Genomic DNA, 24,945 nt, shown 5'->3' on the forward strand with positions numbered 1-24,945 from the left:
GACGATGCGACAAAAGTAAGGATTCTCGATCGAATCAGCGGTGGGTCCGGGTTGGCGATGGAATTAGGTTTTATTTGGTTTTCAAGGTAAATAATAAAAAGGTCCTTGGAAGCCTTTTGTTTTATTGTCTATTTTGCATATCGTTTTTTTTTTTTACATATCGTATTTTTAAAATTACGGTTTGTTTTCATTCAAATATTTTAAATGAAGTTATATATTTTTAAATTTATAATTTATTTTTATCCAAACACTCCAAATGGAGCTATGGAGGCCACGTTTCATAAATTTTATTAATGACTGCCAATCCTAGAAGTTTGGGGTTAAAAAAAACCCAAATCCTAATTAGCCTAAATTTGTTTTTGGGTAAATGAAGGTAGATTTTGCCCCCAAAAAAAGGAAATGAAGGCAGATTTTACTTCCTTTCCGGTTTGATTAAATTTACTTCTTTTTTTTTTTTTGCCATAGATTTGATTGAATTTATTTATAGTATAAAATTGTAATAATTCACTATTTTTGCATCATAAAATTTTAAATGTTTTTATTTCAAATAATATATCATTTTATACCTTATAAATTCTACATATATCCGTTTTTCATGATTAAATCCAAACATAAAATTTCCCCTTTTTTAATAACCAAAAGTTTGGGTGTATTGGATCCAAAGGTATTTACAGGTTAACAAAATCCTAGCATTACTATTGAGACCCGAACTTATAATATAAAATATTAAATTTATAATGAGTTATTTCTATTTCTAATCCATATCGCTATTTTACAGATCCGTACCATGTGCCATAAATTTTCTAAAATTTAACGAAGCTGATATTTGTGCCAACTTAAGAATACTCCTATTTAAGTTATGCTTTCTTGTAATCAGAAACAAAATATTATCTATTATATAGATGATAGTGACATTCAAAATTAGTCACCATTCTACCTTGTTGATCTAGATGCATATCATATTAGTGTTAATTCGAGGCCTACAAGTCATATTAATGTTAATTTTAAAGGGAAAAAAAATAGAAACAGCATTTTTATCTCATAATTTTGTTAGTTCTAAAATAATAAATAGAGTTCACATATTACCGTTTTTGTGAGATAGGCCCATTGGGGCATAAATATATAAAAATTATTTTCAACTTATATGAATATATAAAAATTTTAATGAAATAAATTTAAAATATATTACATATGAGTGCTTTTTTGTGTGAATTTATTAATATAAGATAACTAAATTAATTATTTACTTTAATCATACTCTTACAAATCATATGAGTCCTCATAAATTATTTACAACAAGACTTTTTGCAATAAAATTGTACTCCTCAATTAACATGTGTTATTGTTTAATCATAAAATAGGTTTAGAAATTAACAAGATCAATTTAATAATTCACAATAAGACTTGCGATGAATTAGGAACATAATTTGTTGTATTTGATGGATGAATTCGAAATTTGAGCATTTTGATTGGATTTAAATGAGATTTTTCTAAAAGAGATTTAATGTTAACATTAGAGTGAAATTCTAATATTTAAATGTATACGATGCGTATTATGATTTGATCGATAACAATATAAAATTTGAAATTCATAAAAATAACTGCAGTTCTAAAATTTCTAACGATGCAGCCTCTTTGTATCAAGATATTGAGAGCAGGCTTTGGGATATCCAATGAGGTACTAGTATAAACTAACCGTTATTATTTGCAAGTGAGAATCTGAATCTTCATCTGCAACCCACAAAAAACAAACGTCTAAAACAGTTGATGCGTGTGAATTAATTCAAAATAATGGATCGAGGCACCATGTTACTTTGAGTTTTTGAACAGATAATCAATCAGATCATTTATATATATACACACATAAAAGGAAAAATTAACTATTCTATTATTTTCGAGGAATAACATTCGCATTCTTAAATGAGGTGGAGATAGAAATTTGTCTCAAAAATTTTTACTTAAAAATATCCAAAAACTTTTTTAGGTACAAATTTCTTCTAAAAATTTAAAATTATAGAAACGAGTTGGAGTGATTGGAGAGATAATAATATGCAATAATACACGGGCAAACACCACTTTTCGACCTCTTTTTGACTTTGCCTCTCTCCAATTTGATCTTCCAATGCTTTGAGTTTTCTTTGCGACGATGACATGCTAACTTAATTCATTATTTGTTCAGATATCAGTTTGAAAGCGGTCTTTTAATTACTACCTCTAGTTTTAGTTATATGATCTTATTTATAGTTTATAAATAAAATCTTATAATTAGGATTGAAAGTAGGATTTGATAATATGAGTTTAAAATATTAATTGTCAATGTTATTATTTGAATAGTTAATATTAGTTTTTTTTTATGATATGGACATATAGACAAGGGAAAATGACAATAAAATACCACTTGAATTCCAAAAAAACAAATAAGGGACCTGAATAAGCAAAATGACAAATAGGGCACTGGGTACCAATCTGGAATTTTGATTTTTGATGTCAAAACATGTTACAAAACCCATTGACAAAATAGTAATTCTCACTCTGAAAGTTGTAAATCCCACTATGTGTTTTGTAAAATTCAGCGTGGAATTGTATTGTTTTTTACAGAAAAATTGCCTAACCCCTCAAAACAGGTTGCAAAAGTCATTGACCAAGTAGTAATTCTCATTATGAAAGTTGTAAATCCCACTATGTGTTTGTAAAATTAGGCAAAACTTGCTCGGCCCTTCAAAACAGGTTGTAAAACCCATTGACGAAGTAGTAACTCTCACTATGAAAGTTGTAAATCCCACTATGTATTTTGTAAAATTCAAAATCAAAATCCCATATTGGTACCTGATGCCTTCTTTGTCATTTTGCTTATTCAGGTCCCTTATTTGTCTTTTTGGAATTCAAGTGGTATTTTATTATTATTTTCCCTATGGACAATATCAATACGATTTTAAATTTTTTAAGTAAATTTGCACAACAATAGTTTCCACTCAACTTCCGGTTCAAAGATACACATTGATTTTTTTAAAATTTATATTAAAAACATGTAAATTTTAATTTACTTCTAATAAATTATACAAAAAACCTCATCAATTTTATCACAAATATTAAATTTTGAAACCTTATAATGATTCTCCTTAAAATTTTTATATTTATGTAGATAACTCTTATATTATCAGTTTTGTTCATTATTTATCTATAAATAACTTAAAGTTTGAGAGGTTTATTCAAACTCAAAATTTTGAGAGGTTTATCTGCACCTAACTCTCATTCATTATTTAAAATAAAAAAATCATATGGTAAGATTTGATTAGAAAATTGTACCTAATGAATATAAGCAAATATTCTTTTCCACAAAATTTAGATAGTTAGATCCATTTCATTTCCGATCAAATCTTAACACCAAAAAAATTCATCATGGATAAAATTTCAAAATTCTATCAGACCAGTATTAATATTATATAAGAATCATGCCAGTATTTAACTGGAAAATTGGACCTAATAAATATAAACCAAACAATCCACCCAAGTTTTCTTCGTTTTCGTCTCATATCTTAGACCATATAAACATGGAAGCAGAAAGGTTGACGTGAGGGCAAAACTTATGTAAGCTAATATTCAACACTATTTCCTCTTCGCAGTATAAAATTTAGTTGGAAAGTTAAATTTTGTCTTAAATATAAAATCTCAGTTTATTTTATTTTTCATTTTTTCAAAACATTTATTAATTGTAAAAGGTTGGATTAAAGAGTATTTCCATGCACACAATTAAATAAGATAATTTAAAGAGACTAATGCATTTATGATAAATAATCAATTTAACTATTTTTTAAAAAATATTTTAAAATAATTATCTGACTCTGGTATTAGAGCCTGTTTGGTTAAGCGGTGGGATCTCAAATAAGCCCGTTTAAATTCAAATAAGTGCTTATAAAGCATGGTTAGGGTGTTTGGATAATTTTTATAGAATCCTGATGAATCGTAATTTTAACCTCTCACCGCACTTTTAGGATAAGCAACAAAAGATAGCTTATGCGTTTGAAAAATCCCGATGAATTTTCAGTAACTAAATTTTCTCCAATCTACCCCTCATTCTAATGGTAATTATTTTAATTTTTTAAAAAAAACATACAATATGAAACTGTTTTTCTTTTAAATTTTATTTCTTAGTTATAATTTTGATTGAAGATTCAATTTCCTTGTCTATGTTACTAAAACTGCTAATCAAATTTTTTTATATATTTTCGTTCATCTTTTATTTATATGGGGTCTTTTATTTAATATTTGTACTACACATAAATTTTGTAAGTGATTTTAAATAATAATAATTTTAAAATAAAAATAATATTTAAATACTCATGTCATTTTAAATTATATTTAATAAAATTTATTATTAAATATAATAATTATGAAAATGTAAACAACTTTATTAACTTCATGTCCTTTTTAGTAATTATACACCCATAAGTGATTGTAATAAATAAAAACCAAACATAATCACAATTCTTAAAATCATTTATAAAAAAAATATTCAAACAGAAATCACGATTAACCAGTATCACTTATAGCCAGTATCACTTATAAAATTCACGATTATCTAAAATCATAGTTGTTCACCGCTAATCCAAACGGGCACTTAAAGAGATCAAAAATTCATAACCATTATACATTGATAAGTAGGAAGCAGTGAACCATTGGATCAACATAAAAAGTGCTTCTAAGCACTTTCACACAAGTTGAAATAATTTTTTTTTTCATATACTTACCTCATATTCTATAAATTATGTTTAAAAAACTACTTATAAGCTATCCTAAACAAGCTTATACATGTTTCTACCTTCTTGGCCACATATTAATCAATTTTTAGGTATAAATTAATAATATTTTTTAAGTGCAGAAATAATAATAATAATAATCTTTTAATACTGTATGTGCACGTGGTATGGCATTATGGCTAGTTGTTCGGCCCAAGTTTGCGCATCTGAAAATGCCACCTCCGCTTCTGATGTTGGAGTTCCTGCTTGGAAAACGCCAAATGAATTTGAAAAAAAAAAAGGTCTTTTTATAATTTAAGAGATATTTTTTTCATATCTATCTCATCCATTATAAATTACCTAAAATAATTTTTCAGTAGCTTTTTACGATTTACAATTTTGAATGAATTTTTTAAAAATTATTTTGTAAACTATACTTAGACAACATTTAACGCATCTCTTTTAACTCTACCCTCAATTAATTATATGTCCTTTATCCTTTTTTTCATTAATTTTCTTCTCCATTCACTATTTTTAATAAATAAAGATATTTTTGGAAAATAAATTATATTTTTTTACATATTTATTATCTTTAGTTAAAATTTGACCATTTTTTACTATAATTATATGGTTAAGATGCAAATTTATATTAGAAGGACACCCAAAAATATTTTAGATATAAATTTATTCCGAAAATTTAAAATCGTAATAATATTACTCTTACGGTGAACAATATTGATAGTCAACATTATTATTTTAATGGTAGGGGTAACATACCTAAGAAAACTCTTTGTTGCCTTGCTTTTTTTATAAGTGAAAACTTTCTAGATAAATTTGGTGAAAACTTTCAAAAGAAATTTGCAAGTTAACTCTATATTTATTTGTATTTTATTGAAAAAACGGGAGGAGTAATTCAAACACCTATTTAAGGAGTGTATAGATAAAAACTAAACTATAATTTTATAATATATAAAATAAATATGTAAAAAAAATTATTTTAATTTACAAAAAATATATTTTTAAAAAGTATTTTTGGCTGCCAACAACTAAACACCCTTTTGGTGTGGCCCATCGGCCATCAGCTGTTCAGCTCCAACTAATACTACCTTCAATCCTAATTATAAGAGTTAATTAATTAATTTGAAGAGATTAAAAACAAAAGTTAAGTTAGTTATTTGTTATAAATAAGTATTGTCTTTTCTAAAAGATCATTACTAATAAAGTGTATTGGCTAGAACTACCATTGTTAGAAAGATTATCTTGGGAAAAAATGCATAAATATTAGAGACAAAGTGAATTTGGGTCTTATATTTAGAACCAAAATAAAAGTCAAACGAAGTCTTATATTAAGGACCTAAGCAAGGAAAACAATTAAAAAACAAGTCCCAGAAGTTTTCATTCTTATTATAGGACTTATCATTATAGGTTGTTGAGGTTGTTATTGAAACTTTTTTATAATTATTTCTCTTTTTTTGTGGGACTGAATTATAATTCCCGATTATATATCTATCACCATAATTTGTCTGACAGATGGTTGGCCACAAAGAGAAAGCAAGAAAACTGCGAAAAAGACTTGATGCGAAAGTGAAAACTGAAAACACCGGAATAATTAGGTGCAACGTCACTAGAATTACAAGATTAGAATATTCTGAGTAATATGCCCTCTCCTCCAACGGGATCTCCGAATATTCCCCAGCATTGTAGCTTGATCCCACATTCGATCCCACAAGTATTACTCGCATATTCGCATATTTCTGTTCCTTATGCCCCTCTCTCTCTCTCTCTCGACCTCGTCCCACTTTCTCTGTCGATTTAACGTCAGACATGTCAGTTTCAGGTCAATGTGCCATTTCTTTCATTCTTTGCATGTCCCATTCCCATCGAGTCATCCACCCACCGCTTTGTCTTGGCCACCCTAATATTCAAATTACTTCGCTGATTGGGGGGTTTAAAGGGTTGCTTTATTGGCTTATTTTTGGTGCATTTTTTCAGATAATGATTGCCAATTTATGTGGTGACGCAGCTAGCCAGCTACATATACGATCTAGGGGTTGGCATCATATGGGGCAAAAGAAGTGGTAACTAAGTTTTTAGCAAACTAACTTTCAAAGAATCTTCTAGCCCCACCTACCATTCGTAGTTTTGATTCCTCAACCTCTATTCTTATACGCTGGTTTCTTAAGCAACGTTGTTCTGATTTGCCATCAAGTTGATTGAACGATTGGTTAACCAGAGATTCTCCTCTCTTATTTTATTTTCTGCCCACTTTATCCACTGCTACACTTGCTGACACATTCGGTGTGGATTCTCTAGTGGAAGATGACGACAAGGGGTTCTTAGGGATCAATGAAAAATATATATACATGCATCATAAGTTATTCTCGGTAAAGCTTTGGTGTGGTTTCTGCATCATCAACCACAAGAGCTATGGCAGGTCCCATCAGCATGTCTATCTTCCTTCTTTTCACTATTAGCTTTGGCTTGTGGGTGCTTCATGCATCTGCAGAGCTTCAGAGATTTGAACACCCTTCAAAAACTGATGGATCCCTCAGCTTCTTGGTTCTTGGTGACTGGGGAAGAAAAGGAGCTTACAACCAGTCTGAAGTTGCTTTGCAGGTTTGATTCTCTCTTTCATTTCTGGGTTCTGTAGGAAACAAAAGTTATAATAGAATGATCATGCAGTTATATGGAAAACTGGTTGTTTTACTCGCATATGCTGGGTAGAAACTTAATTTAATCTTCTTCATTTACATTTGAAAAAAGAAATCTGGTTATAATATACATTACATTCATGAATTGCAACTGGACCTCTCATTAGTGAGATAGATGTTGGACTTGAGAGTTTTGGGCTTTGGGTTGGCATAATGGACTGAATATGGGCTTGGATCGTGGTGCTACATTTTATTTTTGGCAGATGGGAAGGGTTGGAGATAAGCTTGACATAGACTTTGTAATATCTACTGGAGACAATTTCTATGACAATGGACTCACTGGCCAACATGACACCTTGTTTGAAGAATCATTCACTAATATTTACACAGCAAAAAGCCTGCAAAAACAGTGGTACAGCGGTAAGTTCCTTAACGCATCAGTAATGGAATTATATCCATATAATTTTTTTTCCATATCTTCAATCTTTAGCTCATTGCTTAGTCTAACTTGTTCTTTAATTATGATCCAGTGTTAGGGAACCATGACTACAGGGGTGATGCACTAGCCCAATTGAGCCCTGTCCTTAGAGAAATTGATCGCAGATGGCTTTGCTTAAGGTCTTTTATTGTAGACTCAGGTAACTTGAGGTCACGATTATTCGTGTTACTTAAAGCAAATTTTCAATCTCATAGTTTTCTGATGTTATTTTTCTTCTGTTTATTTCAGAGCTGGCTGAGATTTTGTTTGTGGACACCAGTCCTTTTGTTGAGGAGTACTTCTCTGATCCAGGTGAACATAGATATGATTGGAGAGGCATTCTCCCACGAAAATCCTATGTTAAAAGCTTACTTAAGGTACTAAACTGGTAAAGAGTGTTTCTGCTTTACATGATTGAGGACAATATGTATATTTTTCACTGACATATTTTGGGGTTATGGTGTTTCAGGATGTGGAATTGGTACTGAGAGAATCAACAGCTAAGTGGAAAATAGTTGTGGGTCACCATGCAATAAGAAGTGTTGGTCACCATGGTGATACAAAAGAGCTTATAAAGCTGCTTCTCCCAATTCTTCGGGTAAGAAAAAGTTGAGAATACACAACTAACAGCACTTTATTTTTCATCCAATGGTTAAAGTGGAATTTCAGACAACTAAATTCTGAATTCGATTGTTATTGAGGATAGGGAAAGTAAGCAGATAAACCAATTCAATCATTCAGATTCTCTCTAAAAAGGCCACAGCAATGCCCATCCCCTCCGTATTTAGAGATTCTCTAAATATTGAGGGGATGGGTATTGCTCTGTCCTTTTTAGATATAGTCTGTATTAGATTTAAATATTTTAAAGTTTCAACTTCTAAATTATCAATCTTTTAGAAGCACTTGGAAGGCAGTTCTTAGTTTCATTACTAAAAACAGATGAGCATGACGTTTTTATCCTCCTCACGAGCATGGCCCTCGTGGGCATGGGCTGCATAATGATTAAAGTTGATTGATAAGGAGACAAATCATCCATTATATTATACAGGAAAATCATGATCTTCAACCGTTGTAAACAATATGGCCCCAATCCCCAAAAGAAGCATTAATGGGGGAAAAAAACATGCTCTTACTTTTCTGAGTTCTGCTTAACTCTTCTTTTCTGTCAAATTTCAGGCAAATAATGTTGACTTCTACATGAATGGGCATGACCACTGTCTTGAGCACATAAGTGACGCACACAGGTAAATCTGAATTAAAAGTCATATCTGTACCCACATATCAATCAGAGAAAAGCATATCCATCTAAATTTGCAATTTTTTTCAGCCCCATACAATTTCTGACTAGTGGAGCTGGGTCAAAGGCTTGGAGGGGAGACGTAAAAAAAGTAAACAGAGGAGGACTAAATTTCTTCTATGATGGACAGGGTTTCATGTCAGTGCAATTGACTCAGACAGATGCAAACATCGAGTTCTACGATGTTTCTGGCAAAGTCTTGCATAGGTTAACTTCGTCAAAGCAGCTACATTCATCCATGTAAATTTATTATAGTTTTAGTCAGTAAAGTTTAGAAATCCTTAATTGTTGGAATCTGTAGTAGATGGTTTCTTAATCCTGTTATCATTGTATTATTTTCTGGGAGTGCAGAGTTTTGAATATGCAGCTCTCATTCCCCAGTAAGAGATCTTGAAAGCAGGAGATGAAATTTCATAACTGAATCTACTTGTCTTCTTCAATGCTTCCGGTCTAAATTCGCAAAGATTATGGCGTTTGATGATTGGTAGTTGATAAGGAGGGCATAAAGTTGAATCCCTCGTGATATACCAACTGTGTGCAAAGCACATTGGATCTGATTATTTTACAGACAACATATGGTCCACTGAAGATTTGCTACAGTATCTTGAGCTGGCTCTTCTGCATTAGAATATATTATCATAAAATATATATGTGGCTTAGAATTAAAAACTTCATGTGATGAAAGATTTTCTGGAAAATGCCATGATCGTATTAGAATGTAATGGAACAGAAAACAGAAATGAATGGTATAATATTAACTAGAAGTTTCTCAGATGTCCAGGAATGCAGATGTAAGTTAAGACATATAAGCATATCAAGTGTACGCATGGCGTTACATTGAACTAATCTGCTGTGCCATCAGAAGAGCAGAGGCTGGAAGATGATAGTGGAAAGCACTAAATATACAGAAAAATGTTTAACCGACAGATAAACTAGAAGAATCTGACTTCGGATATTCTCCTCTAACAATGAAAGAGATATAAATATATGACAACAAGATGGGGCCCACTGAAAACGCAAAATCAATAGAATTTTTCTTTAAATGTGGAAAATGACTCGAGTGAGGATGGGTTACGTTTTCACTGGATTCATTTTCATTGTCGAGTGCTTGCAAAAACACCTGACTTCATCAAAACAAGTTCCCTATACGTATCTACAAACGAACACATCATCATCATTAATTGCTACGCACGTCTGCTTCAGCAATTTCCAATTCTTTGTTTCAATGCTTCCAATTGAGAGAGCTCCAATTTCATTTACACACATAAAAACAAACAAACCAAGCCTGCCATTAGGCAACGGCCAAATTGCTTAGAAGCTGCACAAATTTGTAAGAGATGCCTATTTGGGGCCCACGGAATATCATAATTATACTAACAACAGTAATAACTTTTTTGCCCCCATTTATCTGTACCACACACATTGGTTAGGGCTGGTAGTTTAAAAATTATCTTATTGATGATTTATAGGCTTCTTTCTTTTTCTCCGACTAGTCCATTATCTTATTATTTTAATGCCACATAATGCATGCCAAGCCCATCCCCAATCACATCTTTGTCAATCAACAATCATATCTTTTAACCACTCGTGCTTTTCTGCTTTCTTATATATAAGCAGTTCCACCAGTACACTCTTTCAAGTTTCAACAAGGAAAATACACCATATTCTATTCTTGATTCTCTGTGTGAGAGGCTCTTGAAGTAGAAACTCTCATACAGAGAAGCATGGCTGGCTTCATCAGTTCAAGCCTGTTATGGTCGACTTGCTTTTGTGTATGTTTTCTCTCTGTGTTATCTCTCCTTGAACGCAGAGATCACCCGGTAAAAGATGATGGCTCCCTTAGTTTTGTGGTTGTTGGAGACTGGGGAAGGAAAGGAGAATACAATCAATCTCAAGTTGCTGCTCAGGTCTTTCAAGCAGTCCTTGCTTCCACATATTTTCCTGTCTTCTTAAAAACTCATTCATATTCCTTTTTTCTGCCTCAAGTTACTCTGGTCTTTCATCCATCTTTTTCATATCCTTCTTACATATAAGCAGTTGACAACGTTAAAGATACGCATGCTCTGCTCTTCTGGCCATAGTTTCCTCTGCTAAAGAAACTTGGATTTTCAGCTTCTCTAATCTCTTTACCTTCTAGACTGCTTAATTAAAACTAAATATTTCGGATTACCAGTTTTATGTGTTTACTGAGATCTCTGTGTGTATGTCAGATGGGGAAAGTTGCCGAAAAGCTGGATATTGACTTCGTGATATCCACTGGAGATAACTTTTATGATGATGGATTGACTGGTATAGATGACCCCGCATTTGAGCTTTCATTCTCGAAAGTCTACACAGCTAGTAGCCTCCAAAAGCCATGGTTTAATGGTGAGTTTTAAATCTCAATATCCAAATAATTATAACATGATTTTTATGTTATAAATCTGTTTATCTGATGTATGAATTTGTTGGTTCTAGTGTTGGGCAATCATGACTACAGGGGAGATGTTCTGGCTCAGTTGAATCCAATTCTGAATAAAATAGATCAAAGATGGATTTGCCAAAGATCATTTATTGTTGACACTGGTAAGCTTGGATCCTGAAAGTGAATGAAGATGATCAATTTGATTCTGCTTCCCATTAATGTCAAAACAAATTGCAGAAATTGCTGAGTTCTTCTTTGTCGATACAACTCCATTTGTGGACAAGTATTTTTATGAGCCAAAGGACCATAAATATGATTGGAGAGGTGTTCTTCCCAGACAGAAATACCTGTCAAACGCCCTGAAGGTTGGTTTCACAAGCATTAACAGCTTCATAATATCTGATGAGAAGAAAAGACAGCATATTACAATTTTGTGCTTTATCCTTTTTGGCTGGGGCTACAAATAGGATCTGGAAATGGCACTGAAGATTTCAACAGCAAAATGGAAGATTGTTGTTGGGCACCACGCAATCAGAAGTGTAGGACACCATGATGACACCCAAGAGCTTGTAAAACAGCTCCTTCCGATCCTTGAGGTAGTTTCAATCAAATCTTAGCCTAATTCTGAAGGACAACCATATTCCAAACGTGGGAAATCCTAAAGGATGAGGTTTCATGGTAAAATTTCAGGCACACAGCGTAGATATGTACATGAATGGCCATGACCATTGTCTCGAACACATAAGCAGCACTACCAGGTATGCTTAATCTCCATCTTTGCTCTATAATTACAAATTTCCCCTATAGTCTTTTTTATCTTTCAAACACATAATAGTTTTCTTCTGAATCAACATATCAATATTTCTGGTGCGTGGTGCAGCAAAATGCAGTTCTTAACTAGTGGAGGAGGTTCAAAGTCATGGAGAGGAGACTTTAATTTGAAGAGAGAAGGTGTGAAGTTCTACTATGATGGTCAGGGCTTCATGTCCGTGGAGCTTCAAGAATCAGATGCCAGAATTGTGTATTATGATATATTTGGTCAGGTGTTGCATGCTGTGAGTTTATCAAAGGGACTATATTCTGGCATATAGAGAGAGGAGGGGGAGGAGTAGGAGGAGGAAGTAATTCCAGAAATTTACAAGGGCATATGTGTCATATTGTTGTATGAGCTTCACACACACACACACACACACACACACACGTACACACGTGTATTGATACGTATGTTCTTCTGAGTGTATGTATTGGTTACGCCCTCTCTGTTCTGTGTAATAAATGATAGTCTTTTTTATTTATTACTTTATTTAATGTCTTCAATAGTGACACATTTAATGACCTGAGTCCACTAAATATTTGGTGGTGCTCATGCCAGTATTTAGCATAAATGTAACTATCACTATCCATATTCATTATTCAATCTGATATAAGAATATATTTAAAGACCCCATAAAAACATTAATGATTGTTAAGGATATCAAAATTTTAAAATTTCAAAAAATGATCATGATTCTTGGCTGACATCAAACTTTTTTTTCTCCCTCAAGTTAATTTGTTTTTCATATTTTAATTTTAGTACTTTTTTTTTTTTCATTTTCAATAATCAGCTTCGAATTTTCAATGTTTTCAATACATATCTTCTATGTTTCCCACACTCATCTTTAATTCATTTCATTATTGAAAACATAAAAAAAAGATTATTGAAAACATCTAAAACGGGAATATTGAAAAATCGAACGCTGAAACTGCAAAAGACATCGAAAATATGAGAGGTGAGCGATGGAAAAAAATTAACACAAGATAACGATTTTTTTTTTAGAAAATATTTTAAAATTTTAAGATCCATAACTGTTTTTAATATAATTAGAAAGTTCTTAAATATCTTCTCTTTTCAAATAAGCTGAGTTATGAACTTCATATTTCACACACAATGGGTTACACTATTCATAACTTATATTACTTCTTATTCTTAATATAAGATCTTGTTTAACTTTTATTTTGGTTCTAATTATAATATTCCAATTTACTTTATCTCACATATTTATGTATTTTTTCAAAGAAATCCTTCTAATAATGGTAGTTCTAACCAATAAACTTGGTTAGCAAGAATATTTAAAAAAGACGATATATATTTATTACAAATAACTAATTAAATTTATTTTTTAAATTTTTTTAAATTAGTTAACTAACTTAATTAGGATCGAAGGTAGTACCATGATTAGAAGAATTGAAACCAAATCAAAAGTGCCAATAAAAACTAATGCGCTTGGTAAGCACATGTTTCATCTCTTCAAAAGATGATAATTAATTTAATCAAGGACCCGTCTCATCCTTTTTTTTAATTATTGTGGTGACTGGACCTGTCTCATCTTTGTACTCAAAAGGCTTGTCAACTAAAAATGGTTCCCTGGGCCCTCGCCACGTGTCATTCTCATTATCCAACCGCCCAAAAAGTTTAGCTGATTTGCCTTTGGACTGTTTGGTGGGAGCTGCCACTCCCAAGTCCCATCATCCACACTCTGCTCGACACCTTATTTACTTAGATGGCATTATCTATATGGTTTTCTCGGGCACCATGGGGTTTGTGTTAGTCTAGCTAATAACTATTTGACACCTAACTTTCACTAGCTTTTAAAAACTCAAAAATATCAAATGAGAGTTTCTGACAAAAAAACATGTTGACTAAAAATGTTTAAGGTCAATATCATCTTTACTTATTTTTTGACATTATTTATTTTTGGTTGTTTTTGTTTTTGTTTTAGGGACCAAAAATCATTAAGCAAAACAAAATTAAATCAAATCTTCAGAACTAAAATTATCGGTTTTAAATTTTATGAAGTAAAGTTACTAATTTCAAATTTCAAAAAACCAATAACAAAATGAAGTCACATTTTTGGGATTGAAAACGACGTTAGCTTATTAAATGAGACAATAAGTAGTGCGGGGGAAACTTCAATGTCTCCAGCTTCCGAGGGAATCACATTATTCAAACCACCAGGAAGTTTAGCTGATTTGCCTTTGGACCATTTGATATGACCTACGATTCCACACCTAATTTCCTTGGAATTTTCTTTTTATTTGTATTATAAAGGTTTCGTTCCCTTCATAGCATGAATAATGGATGCACATGAATACACTTAAAAGTTTGAAATGACAAAATAAAAATTATAAACACATATTTTATCACCCAAAAAAAAAAGAGTAAACCACAGGGACTTTCCATCTATTACACTGAGTTTGATAAACGAATTACATTATTTACTACTTATAGATAATTTTCATTTTTTATAAATATAATACTTGATTATATTACCTCCGGTCCTAATCATAAGATCTCGTTTATAGATTACAAATGAGGAGGTCTTATGTTAGGACCGGAAGTAGTAATTATCTTTGACAAATTGATTATAATTATCCAAAACTCGATTTGACCAAAAGAATCCAGAAGTCCCGAACAGGCCATTAAAGGAGTGTTTGGATAGAAACCAATCTATGATTTTAAAAGTGTTTTTACAGTTTAGGAAGTAAATATATTGAGGAGTTTGCTTCGTTTTGCGAAAAAGTGCTTCTTAGAAGCACTTTTGAAGGTTACCAAACACCCCATAAATATTAAAAAGGTTGTTTTTGAAGTTTTGTTTCAGTCATGTTTGCAAATTCTTATTTTTGTCTTTGGTTGGTTAACCAGTTTTTGAATAATTTATTTAGAAACTCATTTATCTAAACAAAAATGAATAATTGCATGAGAATGAACAGTGACAGTCTAGCCCATATAGCTAGTAGGCAACATACTGCACTACTCGGTTTATCAGGCCCGAGTTTCAGGATAGCCTCTGTAGTGGGCCTAGAATGAAGGTTGTGATCAATTCATTTGATTGGGCTGATTTCCATCTTGGGTTTCTTGTCAACTTTTTGAAGTTAAAAACTCTTTTTATTTTAGTGTTGCTAAAATAAATAGGGAAGTCAAACTTTTCAAATCCAATATGGTCTTCAATGCTTCTGGTTAAAAAAAAAAAAAGGGTCTTCCATGCTCGTGCCTTGTTAAGAAATTTTGAAATCCAATGAGTAGAAGAAACATACTGATTTAAATAGACCAAACTAATGGCCCATGGAGCATGAATCCCATGGGAGATTTCTACTTTGCCACACAACAGCAGCCCAAAATCTTGGCCTCATATCATTTACTTGGGCCATAATAGGCCCACCACAAACACGCAATGGTGATATCTATAAAAGAACAAATACTATCTCCGATCCTAATTATAAGAGCCAGTTGACTAATTTGAGGAGATTAAGAAAGTAAGTTGAGTTAGTTATTTGTCTTAAATATGTGTTGTCTTTCCTAAAATATCCTTACTAATCTAGTGTATTAACTAGAACTATAATTATTAGAAGGATTATCTTGGAAAAAGTTGAGTAAATATGAGAGATAAAGTGGATTGGAGTCTTATATTTAGAACCAAAATAAAAGTCAAACAGGGTCTTATATTAAAGACCGGAGGTAGTATTTTTTTTCCAAAAAAACAAAGACAGTTAAGTTCAAAAACATAACGAATTAATGTTAAATTGCCGAGGTTTGGCCCAAAAATAAATGTTAAATTGCCGAGGTGGATCATATGTTAATGTACGAGTATCCTCCGGTCAAAAAAAAAAATGTACGAGTATCCTTTTAATTTTTAATTCTGGATTTTAAACGTCATTATATGTCGTTAAATTTTTGTTAGTATGCCATCACATTCAAAATATCTAACCGATCTCACTTTAGTATTTACTTTTATTTATTTTATACTAATTTGTACTACTTCTAATTTTTAATATAAGACCTAAGTGATTAATTTAGAAAGGTTAAAAAAGTTAAAAAATTATTTAATTATTACATATATTATATGATTTTTCTAAAATATTTATGTGTATCCTTAGATTACATATCAATTTATAAGTATGACAACTTAGTTTGGAAAAAAAATAGACATAAATACTTTAAAGTAATCTTTCAGTTTTCTTAATTTTTTTCAAATTAGTTAATTGTTTTTTATATTAAGAACTAAGATAGTATAAAATTTTTTGAACTTTATGCCATATGTGAATAACTTTTCTAATTTTTAAATTATTTAGTCGTTAAATATGTTTAATTCAATTTTTTTCTCCATAAATATCCATAAATATCGCTTGTTCTAGAAATATTTATATTCATATGACTAAAATTTTTGTGAAAAAAAGGGACGAGGGAAAAAAAAACTGAAATGGTGTGGTCAAAGAAAGAGGATCTAGTTGTCTTAAATGTGGAGGCAGTTGAAAGAAAGTAAGTGTTTATCATTGGATTTACGGAAGTTTGCCACTTCACCGGGAGTAAAGAAATAGTCAATCTCAATTTTTTCAGACTCCAGTATTTTTTTTTTTTTTTTAACCAGAGAGACTCCAGTTTTATTATTTTTTATTTGTAAGGTCATAATTTTTTTTTTCACACGAATATAAATTTAAGTGAGTTTGATTGCAGAAACTCGTCACGCAAACTGAGATTTCATGGCTCAATTGTTTGTCAATTATGAATTCCTTATTTAAGACATATTTATTCGCAATCATCTATTTTAATGCATTGTATATTTAAATAAAAAAAGAACAAAACTTAGATCGATTTAAGTTTTCATGTGTCCTCCCCCCCCCCCAATCATCATTTAACCTTAAACCCACCTAAAAAAATTAGGACATATTGTCATATATAATTAGAAAATTGATATAATTAAAAAAAATGAGGAAAGTATATATAAATTTCAGTTTTCCCCGCTATTTATGAATATTTGACTTATATGAGAGTCCTTAAAAATCTGGAATTTATTTTGTTCACATACGAAATTTGAAATTGCATTATCGTGTCCATATATTCACATTTAGCTTGAAAAGTAATGACAATCCTTTGAATACATGCACATTCATTATTTGAAAGACAGAATTTACAATCATAACTACTATGAGATATAGAATAGCAAGCTACTCTCCCGATCCTTAATATAGGACCTAATTGTTAAGTTAGTTTTGATCCTAAATATAAGACCTATTTTTTATATTTATCAATTTTTTCTAAATTACCCCTATGGATACTTTTCTCAACTATAACCAAGTAAATGGGGGAAGGAGGACATTAAAGAAAATGATTATGATGTTTTAGAAAAAACATGTCATATTTCTTATAACTAACTAACTTATCTAACTTCCTTAATCTAATCAAATTAGTTAAATAAGTCTTATATTAAGAATTAAAGAAGTATTATATTACTAATCGCTATGTATTAAAAAAAAAAGAATTGTGAAATGAGAATATCAATTTGATATGGTCTTTGCTAATCAAATGTCAAAATTTTGAAGCTGTCACGGAGTTAAATTAATTAATAAGATTTCGTAGGACGTTAATGTAAACAACATGGTCATTAAACTAGTAGAATTAGTTGTCCAATAAAAAATAATATTAGAATAATTAAGAACAATTAAAATATGAGTAGTCTAATTCTTGGTGAGATCTGACCAAATCTTTTTCAAAACCTAATCTATTAAAATGATTTGGATGCCTGCGAAGCCATCTCAAAGTCAATGATCTCATTATTTAAAGTGGTATGCATGGGTAAAGTTTATTATGACCAAAACATCGATTCACAATATTATTATTATTTTTCATGGGTGGGACCTAACATAATTAATTTTTCAAACTTGTTTTACTATTGTATTTTCTCGTCTTTATTATGAGAATTTCTAGCATATTTCATAATATAATAAATTTCATCTAGATCATTAATTTTATTTCACCTAGTATCCCTCTAACTAATTAAAAAATTTTCTAACTAATTAATCAGATTCATTTAACTGATAACTTTTATCAAAGGCAATTGTAATATTTTATAATAAATAACTAATTTTAACGAATTTTATTGACTTATGTAAAGTTATTACCAAGTGGTTATGATAATATAATAGAAGGGAGCAGTTGTTAGTTGATTATAGTCAACAAGAAATAATGATACTAGTTTGATAATAATCCAAATATAAAACCCATGATAACATAAATTATTTTCGAGTCATTGATCCAACTATGTTGTTAATCATTCCCTTAACCATTAGATTTTTCCATTTGGGAAAAAAAAATCATATGAATAAAGTTTTGTCATCATCGTGTTTGACAAAACTAAATTATGCTGAATTTGTTAAAAAAAAAAGGTTTAATGGGGCAGGCCAATGATATTCTGAAGCTACAGGATAATTAATTTTGAAAAAATGACATAAAAAATAAGTTGAAAATTATGATATTTCAATTTAGGTATCTAAGAGGTCTAAACCCCAGGAGAGAAAATGGTGCCTGATCTGGTATTTTGAATATATAGTGAAATTACTAAAATGCTCTTTTATCGGATTTTTTTTAAAAATAAAAAGCTATCAAACTTGTCATTGTTAGTATATTTTTTGTAATTGGCCGCTTGTCATTACCAACCTGTTATTATTAGTTGATGACTTGTTAATAAACTTTTTGATACAAAGGTATTTTTTTTATTTAACTATATTTGTAAAATATCAAATTAAACATAACCTTTTCTCTTGAAATTTTAATTTCTTAGGTGCCTAAAATGGAATATTGTAATTTTCAATTTGTTTTTATGTCATTTTTTCATTAATTTTAACCGAGATCATTTAAAATCTCCAAGGCTACCAACAAAGATTGGGTTTAGTGAAACGGATTAATCTCTCACAATATAACAAACCAAGGCCCAGATTTTCACTGGAAGAGGTGTTCATATTTAGTACCTGATAGTGTCTCGAATAGAATTTCTTCCAATAAAAAAATATTTATACTTAGCAAAAGAAAAAAAACTCCAAGGTTCAAAATAAATGGTGTCTAGCAAGTAGCATTTGATGTTCTAAAAAATCAGAAAAATTACTATGTAACCTGATAAAAAAAGATAATTACTAAAAAAAATCTCTTAATTAGTGAATAACGAGTTACCATGCAAAAAATAACAACAAATTGATTACTTCTTATTGAAACTTTTTAGTCATTATTTACTTTGTTTTGTAGCAATTTCTCTTCTAAAAAAAATTAGGAATTGACAGAGCACAAGTTTCTAGCTTTTGTTTTTGTTTCGCTTTTTTGGGTGATAAAGCTTCTAGAATTTTTCAGTGGGGGAGGAATTACCTTTTGTGCAGGTGGGGGCAAGTGAAGCGGGGGGCGGCTGCACCCGGGACGGTTATGTGCGCACATGAAGATGCGAGCAAAGCGGTTCCCATGTGTAAAGGCAAGGCAACCGTCAAAGGTCAACTCTTTTTGCAGTACTAACGCGACCATAAGAGCATTCCATAAAAACAACCGTCCTCCGTTTTTAAACAATTGTACACACAGTTACTGACGTTACGCACGTTTTCAATCTTGGGAGTGCAAGAAAGTAAGTCCAATTAATTAGCATGGCTTCACTTGGTTATGGTTATTAGATCTCAGAGAATCCCACATTGACTAATTAAAAATAATTAAAGCTATACGATATTAAAGGAAGTCTCGTCAAATTAAGAGTTTGATTGGAGTTATTTACAAAAAGTGCTTGTAAATATGTTTACGAACTCTCATCACATATTTATTTTTTATTTTGTAAATTACGATTTAAATTTAAAAACTTCTATTGTCATTTTAAGCAAGTTTTAAGTCTTCTTAATAGAAAGAGAGCTTGGCAGGTTGACTTGTTTTGTGATTATGAATGTGATTTATTATATTTTTATTCACAACCTAGTTTAATATGGTAAAGTTAAAAAAAAATTAATTAGCGATAAATTTAATGAATTAAGTACTATTTCTTGATTGTAATAAATTAATCAAAGTTACTTACATTATGAATTCAGATAGGACATATGAAATCTTTTGATGATTGATACATACGATGACTTGACGGCCATTATTATACTACAGTGGAACCATGATCTTTGATCGCTCTCACTTTTGATCTCACTAGGTTCCACTTTCCCAAACACTTTACCCCTAGCTTTGACCTTCAACTATGTTCGGTTTCTAGTTTCTTTTAGGTTCCGTCTGTTTCAGGGGAGGAAGAAGGGGAAGAATTTTAATATTATTTCATTTGGATTTAGAGTTTTTTTTATTTAACACGTAAATATGTGAGTTTTATTTGCTAATATGCAAATTTGATTTGTAAATATGAATTTTTTAGAGCTTGTTTATATTTATTTATTTTTGGCAGATAGTTTTGTTTTCATCACAGGATTAATAATTTGACGTTATCTATTTACTTGGTAGTATTAATCCATACATACTTGTTTTGTTGGCCTCAATATATTATTTATTCTTAAATTAAAGGATCAAATTAAAAATTTTGTGATTTTTTTTTCCTTTTGGTTACAATGCCACTATATTATGAACTAATAATTTTTTTGGTGTAATATGAATTAATAATTTTTGGTCTGTTACGTTTACAATATACTACCTCGGCCTCATATATAATAATATAAATTAATTACAACCAACTTCCTTATCCGTTGACTTTTGCAAACGTCAACTCCAGTTTTGAAATCTGACCCCTAAGGGCTAAAGCAAATTATTTACATTTGGGAACAAATTACAACAAAGATAATAGCAACTTGATAATTAAATACTCCAATTTTAAATATAAAAGTTAGCATAGAGATATTTATTTTGGGTATAAGTTGGCAAAAAATATTTTAATTATAAATGTAAGAGGTTAATCTCATTTGCGTCCGGTATTTATTATTCTGTTTCGAGCATTCACTACAGTTAGATTCATGCATTATGTGCAAAGTATGTTGACACTGCTTAATTTTGACTTATTAAAAAGAGGGGTATTTAAAAAAATTAACACATATTTTTTTAAAAAAATAACTCACTTATTTAATATATTTGATTGGGAAAACCATATTGGAGGTACTTATACTTTTTTTCAATTTTCAATTTGGTACCTATGTGTTTTTTGTTCTTAACTAAATCTTTATTTTTCCTCTATTAACATCATTAATCCTTATGTAGAGACTAAAATATCAATAGAACAAAGTTATAAGAACTAATGTTGCTAAAAAGATAAAATTAAATGTTTAATTAAAGGGAAAAAAACACATAGGTACCAAATTAAAAATTGAGAGAAAGTATAGGTACCTTCAATATGGTTTTCCCTATTTGATTTATACGAACCAGTTAATTAATAATTTCTATATTTGGGATAGGATAGAATACTAAGTAAGATCTGGTAACTAAAACCGACCTACTTACAAAAATGATGAGAGTAATTAAGGAAAAAAAAAAGCACAAAAACTCATTTGAAAAAACATTAATAAACAATAGTAGAAGCGAAGAAAAAGATCACCTAATCCCTTTTTCATCACAAGCTGGCATCTACACACATCAACTACGATCGTGACACAACCACAACTTCATTTTTTTTGGAAGTCTACCTATGAAAAAAGTGTGCGCAAGACATATATATCCTTTCCAAATCTATTTATGTAGTATTACCTTTTTTATAAAAAAAAATCGACTAAGATATTCCTAGCTCTTTTTTTTTTTCATTTTTCACTTCAAAATTTATACCCTACCTTCTATCAATGCAATTAAACTTTTATACGACGGATGTTTCCTAAAAAGTTAATATTATGATTTCTACTTTCATGATACAAATATAAAAACAATTCCATATTTAAATGGCCAACATTTTAAATAAAAATAAATTACAGGACGAACCATTTGTGAAAAAATATGTGTCATAACTAGAGAATGTCAATGGCATTGAAAGATTATTTAAACTACATCAAACCAAATACTATCTCCTATTCTTAATATAAGACCATGTTTGACTTTTATTTTAGTAATAAATATAAGAACCCAATCCATTTTGTCTCTTATATTTATACATTTTTTTCAAAGTAGCCCTTCTAACAATGATAGTTCTAATTAATACACTTGATTAGTAAGGACATTTTAGGAAAGATAATACTAATTTAGGATAAATAACTAACTCAACTTGCTTTCTTAGTCTCCTCAAATTAGTCAACTGGCTCTTATAATTAGAACTGGAGGTAGTAAGTAATTAATACTCCTCCGGTCCTTAATATAAGACCCATTTAACTAATTTGATTAGATTAAGAAAGTTAGGTAAATTAGTTAATTATAAGAAAAGTGACACATTTTTCCTAAAACACCATAATCATCTTTTTTAATACCTCCTATCCTTCTTCTATTTGATTATGGTTGAGGGAGTATCCATAGGGGTAATTTAGAGAAAATTAATAAATATGAGAAATGGGTCTTATATTTAGGACCAAAACCAACTCAAGAATTAGATCCTATATTAAGGACCAGAGGAGTAGCTATATAGTACAATTACATTGCTAATGTAAAATGTGATCCCTAATTTAGTTAAACCATGATTTAACCCGGTCTTATTAAAATCACAATTAAAATTTTTTAACTTTCCTTATTATCATAACAAAAAATTCTGTTGCCACTGTAGACTTCTTATAAATTTGTCATTCATTTGCCAAAATAAATAAGTCTTTTTTTGTTATTTCTTTTTCAAATAATTTTAATTACCCTAGTTATATATGCAAAGTGAGTTTTAAATCTACTAAAAGCAGGTGGGAAATAGTTGTAAGATGATATTACAAAAAGGACACCATATCTCCGCACGATAGCTTTGGAATAACAACTCTCTTTAATTCTTTTCCATTAGGGATTGACGAAAAAAGGACTCTAATCTTTGTTTTCCGTTCAATAAAAGGCATCCAACCTTTAAAGGTGGGGTCAGGTTTGAAAAGTCAATAAACCCCATTAATTTTCTAAAGGAGCTTTCTTATGAAGATTTAAAAAAAAAAAAAATAGCTGTTTGTTGTTGAATTATTTTTATACATATAAGGGGTTGAAACTTAATTTGGATTGTGAAGTGACTATCTTATATAAGTAAAACTGAAGTTTCCAATATTATTGCCGAAAATTAATTTAAAAAAGTTACTTTAATTAAATCTGATTAATAAATTGGATATAAGCCATTTTTAGAAAATAAAATACCAACATGTTTTAAATTTTAACACAAGATCTTTATCTGTGGCATACTATTGGGACTTAAATTTGGTATAGGAAATGAAATGGACAATACTTATACCAAGTTTTTTTGTATTTATTATGTCAAGTTTTTCAATGTGTTTTATTTTTTAAAATATTAACATTTTATACTATTTAATTATAAATATATATAAAAAATTTGACTTAAGTAATTTTTTAAATGCAACACGGGGTAGTGGATGACTGGGCCAATTCTCTAACATTTTGATCAATAATGGTTGCGAAGAGTTTTAGGATCCATACAGTATGAGAGAAAATCGAGAGGAAGGGAGAAAAGGAAAAAATTTAATAAGCTCAATTTAAAAAATTAAAAAAATAGGATCAAAAGTTTTTAATTAATTTTTATTATTCTTTTATATTACTTTTTCTCTTTATTAAAATTTCAAAAGTCCACTTTTTCAATTTTTTAAATAGAACTTATTTAAAATTTCCTTTTCCTTTTATTCCCTCCATTTGCATGGTACCAAAACAGTACCAATAACTTGATACTCTTCCGATCCCTAATATAAGACCCATTTAACTAATTTGATTAGATTAAGGAAGTTAGGTAAGTTAGTTAATTATGAGAAATGTGATGTGTTTTTCCTAAAACACCATAGTCATCTTTCTTAATACTTCATCTCCTTCTTCCACTTGATTATAGTTGAGGAAGTATTCATAAGGGTAATTTAGAAAAAATTAATAAATATGAAAAATGAGTCTTATATTTAGGACCAAAACCAACTCAATAATTAGGTTCTATATTAAGGACCGGAGGAGTATTACTGAAACTAAAGTTAAACGTCGAAGGTAAATTTAGTAGTAATAGAAAAAGAGAGAAAAGGAGGGTAAGCCAGCCGTCAGCTGAGAAAAATGAAGACAAACATATGCCATTTTAAGTAATTTAAGGACAAAACATAATCTTTTATGATCCGCGTATAAATACAGTAGTACTAATAAAAACAAGCATTAATTAATTAAATAATTTTGTCAAACATGATCTTTTTCGATGGAAGAGGGCTTTAAAGTATGGTAAAATTTGCCATATTTCCCAAACGAGTGTTTAACGAAGTGATATTTACGAATAGGCACGCAAAAGTTACGCACATTTTGGAAATATGTTAAAGAAAGTGCTTGAATAATAATTGATAATCCAGAACTTGAATTGGGTGGAGGTGTCATGATGACGTCAAATGTAACGGAATCGTCCGGCCTTGGCGACGGCTGCCGTTAGTTACTCCGTTTACTCTCTGCCAACTCTCTCGACTGCGGCTGACAACTCACAACACGCCCAGGC

General features: G+C 30.3%; 2 protein-coding genes across 2 annotated transcripts; both read left to right on the forward strand.

The window, feature by feature from the left end:
* The first annotated feature begins 6,847 nt into the window (after window positions 1–6,847).
* LOC114747147 (purple acid phosphatase 17-like) lies at window positions 6,848–9,923 on the forward strand. Its single transcript, XM_028935443.1, has 8 exons — window positions 6,848–7,352; window positions 7,651–7,807; window positions 7,918–8,025; window positions 8,115–8,242; window positions 8,335–8,463; window positions 9,042–9,109; window positions 9,193–9,402; window positions 9,514–9,923. The coding sequence occupies exons 1-8, from the start codon at window positions 7,164–7,166 to the stop codon at window positions 9,554–9,556; spliced, it is 1,032 nt and encodes a 343-aa protein (XP_028791276.1). The 5' UTR covers window positions 6,848–7,163; the 3' UTR covers window positions 9,557–9,923.
* An 876-nt stretch (window positions 9,924–10,799) lies between these two features.
* On the forward strand, window positions 10,800–12,975 carry LOC114747155 (purple acid phosphatase 3-like). Its single transcript, XM_028935453.1, has 7 exons — window positions 10,800–11,069; window positions 11,373–11,529; window positions 11,620–11,727; window positions 11,804–11,931; window positions 12,034–12,162; window positions 12,257–12,324; window positions 12,447–12,975. Exons 1-7 carry the CDS (start codon window positions 10,887–10,889, stop codon window positions 12,655–12,657), a joined length of 984 nt encoding a protein of 327 aa, XP_028791286.1. The 5' UTR covers window positions 10,800–10,886; the 3' UTR covers window positions 12,658–12,975.
* Window positions 12,976–24,945: the final 11,970 nt, after the last annotated feature.

This window comes from Neltuma alba, unplaced genomic scaffold (genome assembly GCF_004799145.2).
Source record: "Neltuma alba isolate B1F8T4 unplaced genomic scaffold, ASM479914v2 tig00000866_pilon, whole genome shotgun sequence".
In the NCBI taxonomy this organism is placed as follows: domain Eukaryota; kingdom Viridiplantae; phylum Streptophyta; class Magnoliopsida; order Fabales; family Fabaceae; genus Neltuma; species Neltuma alba.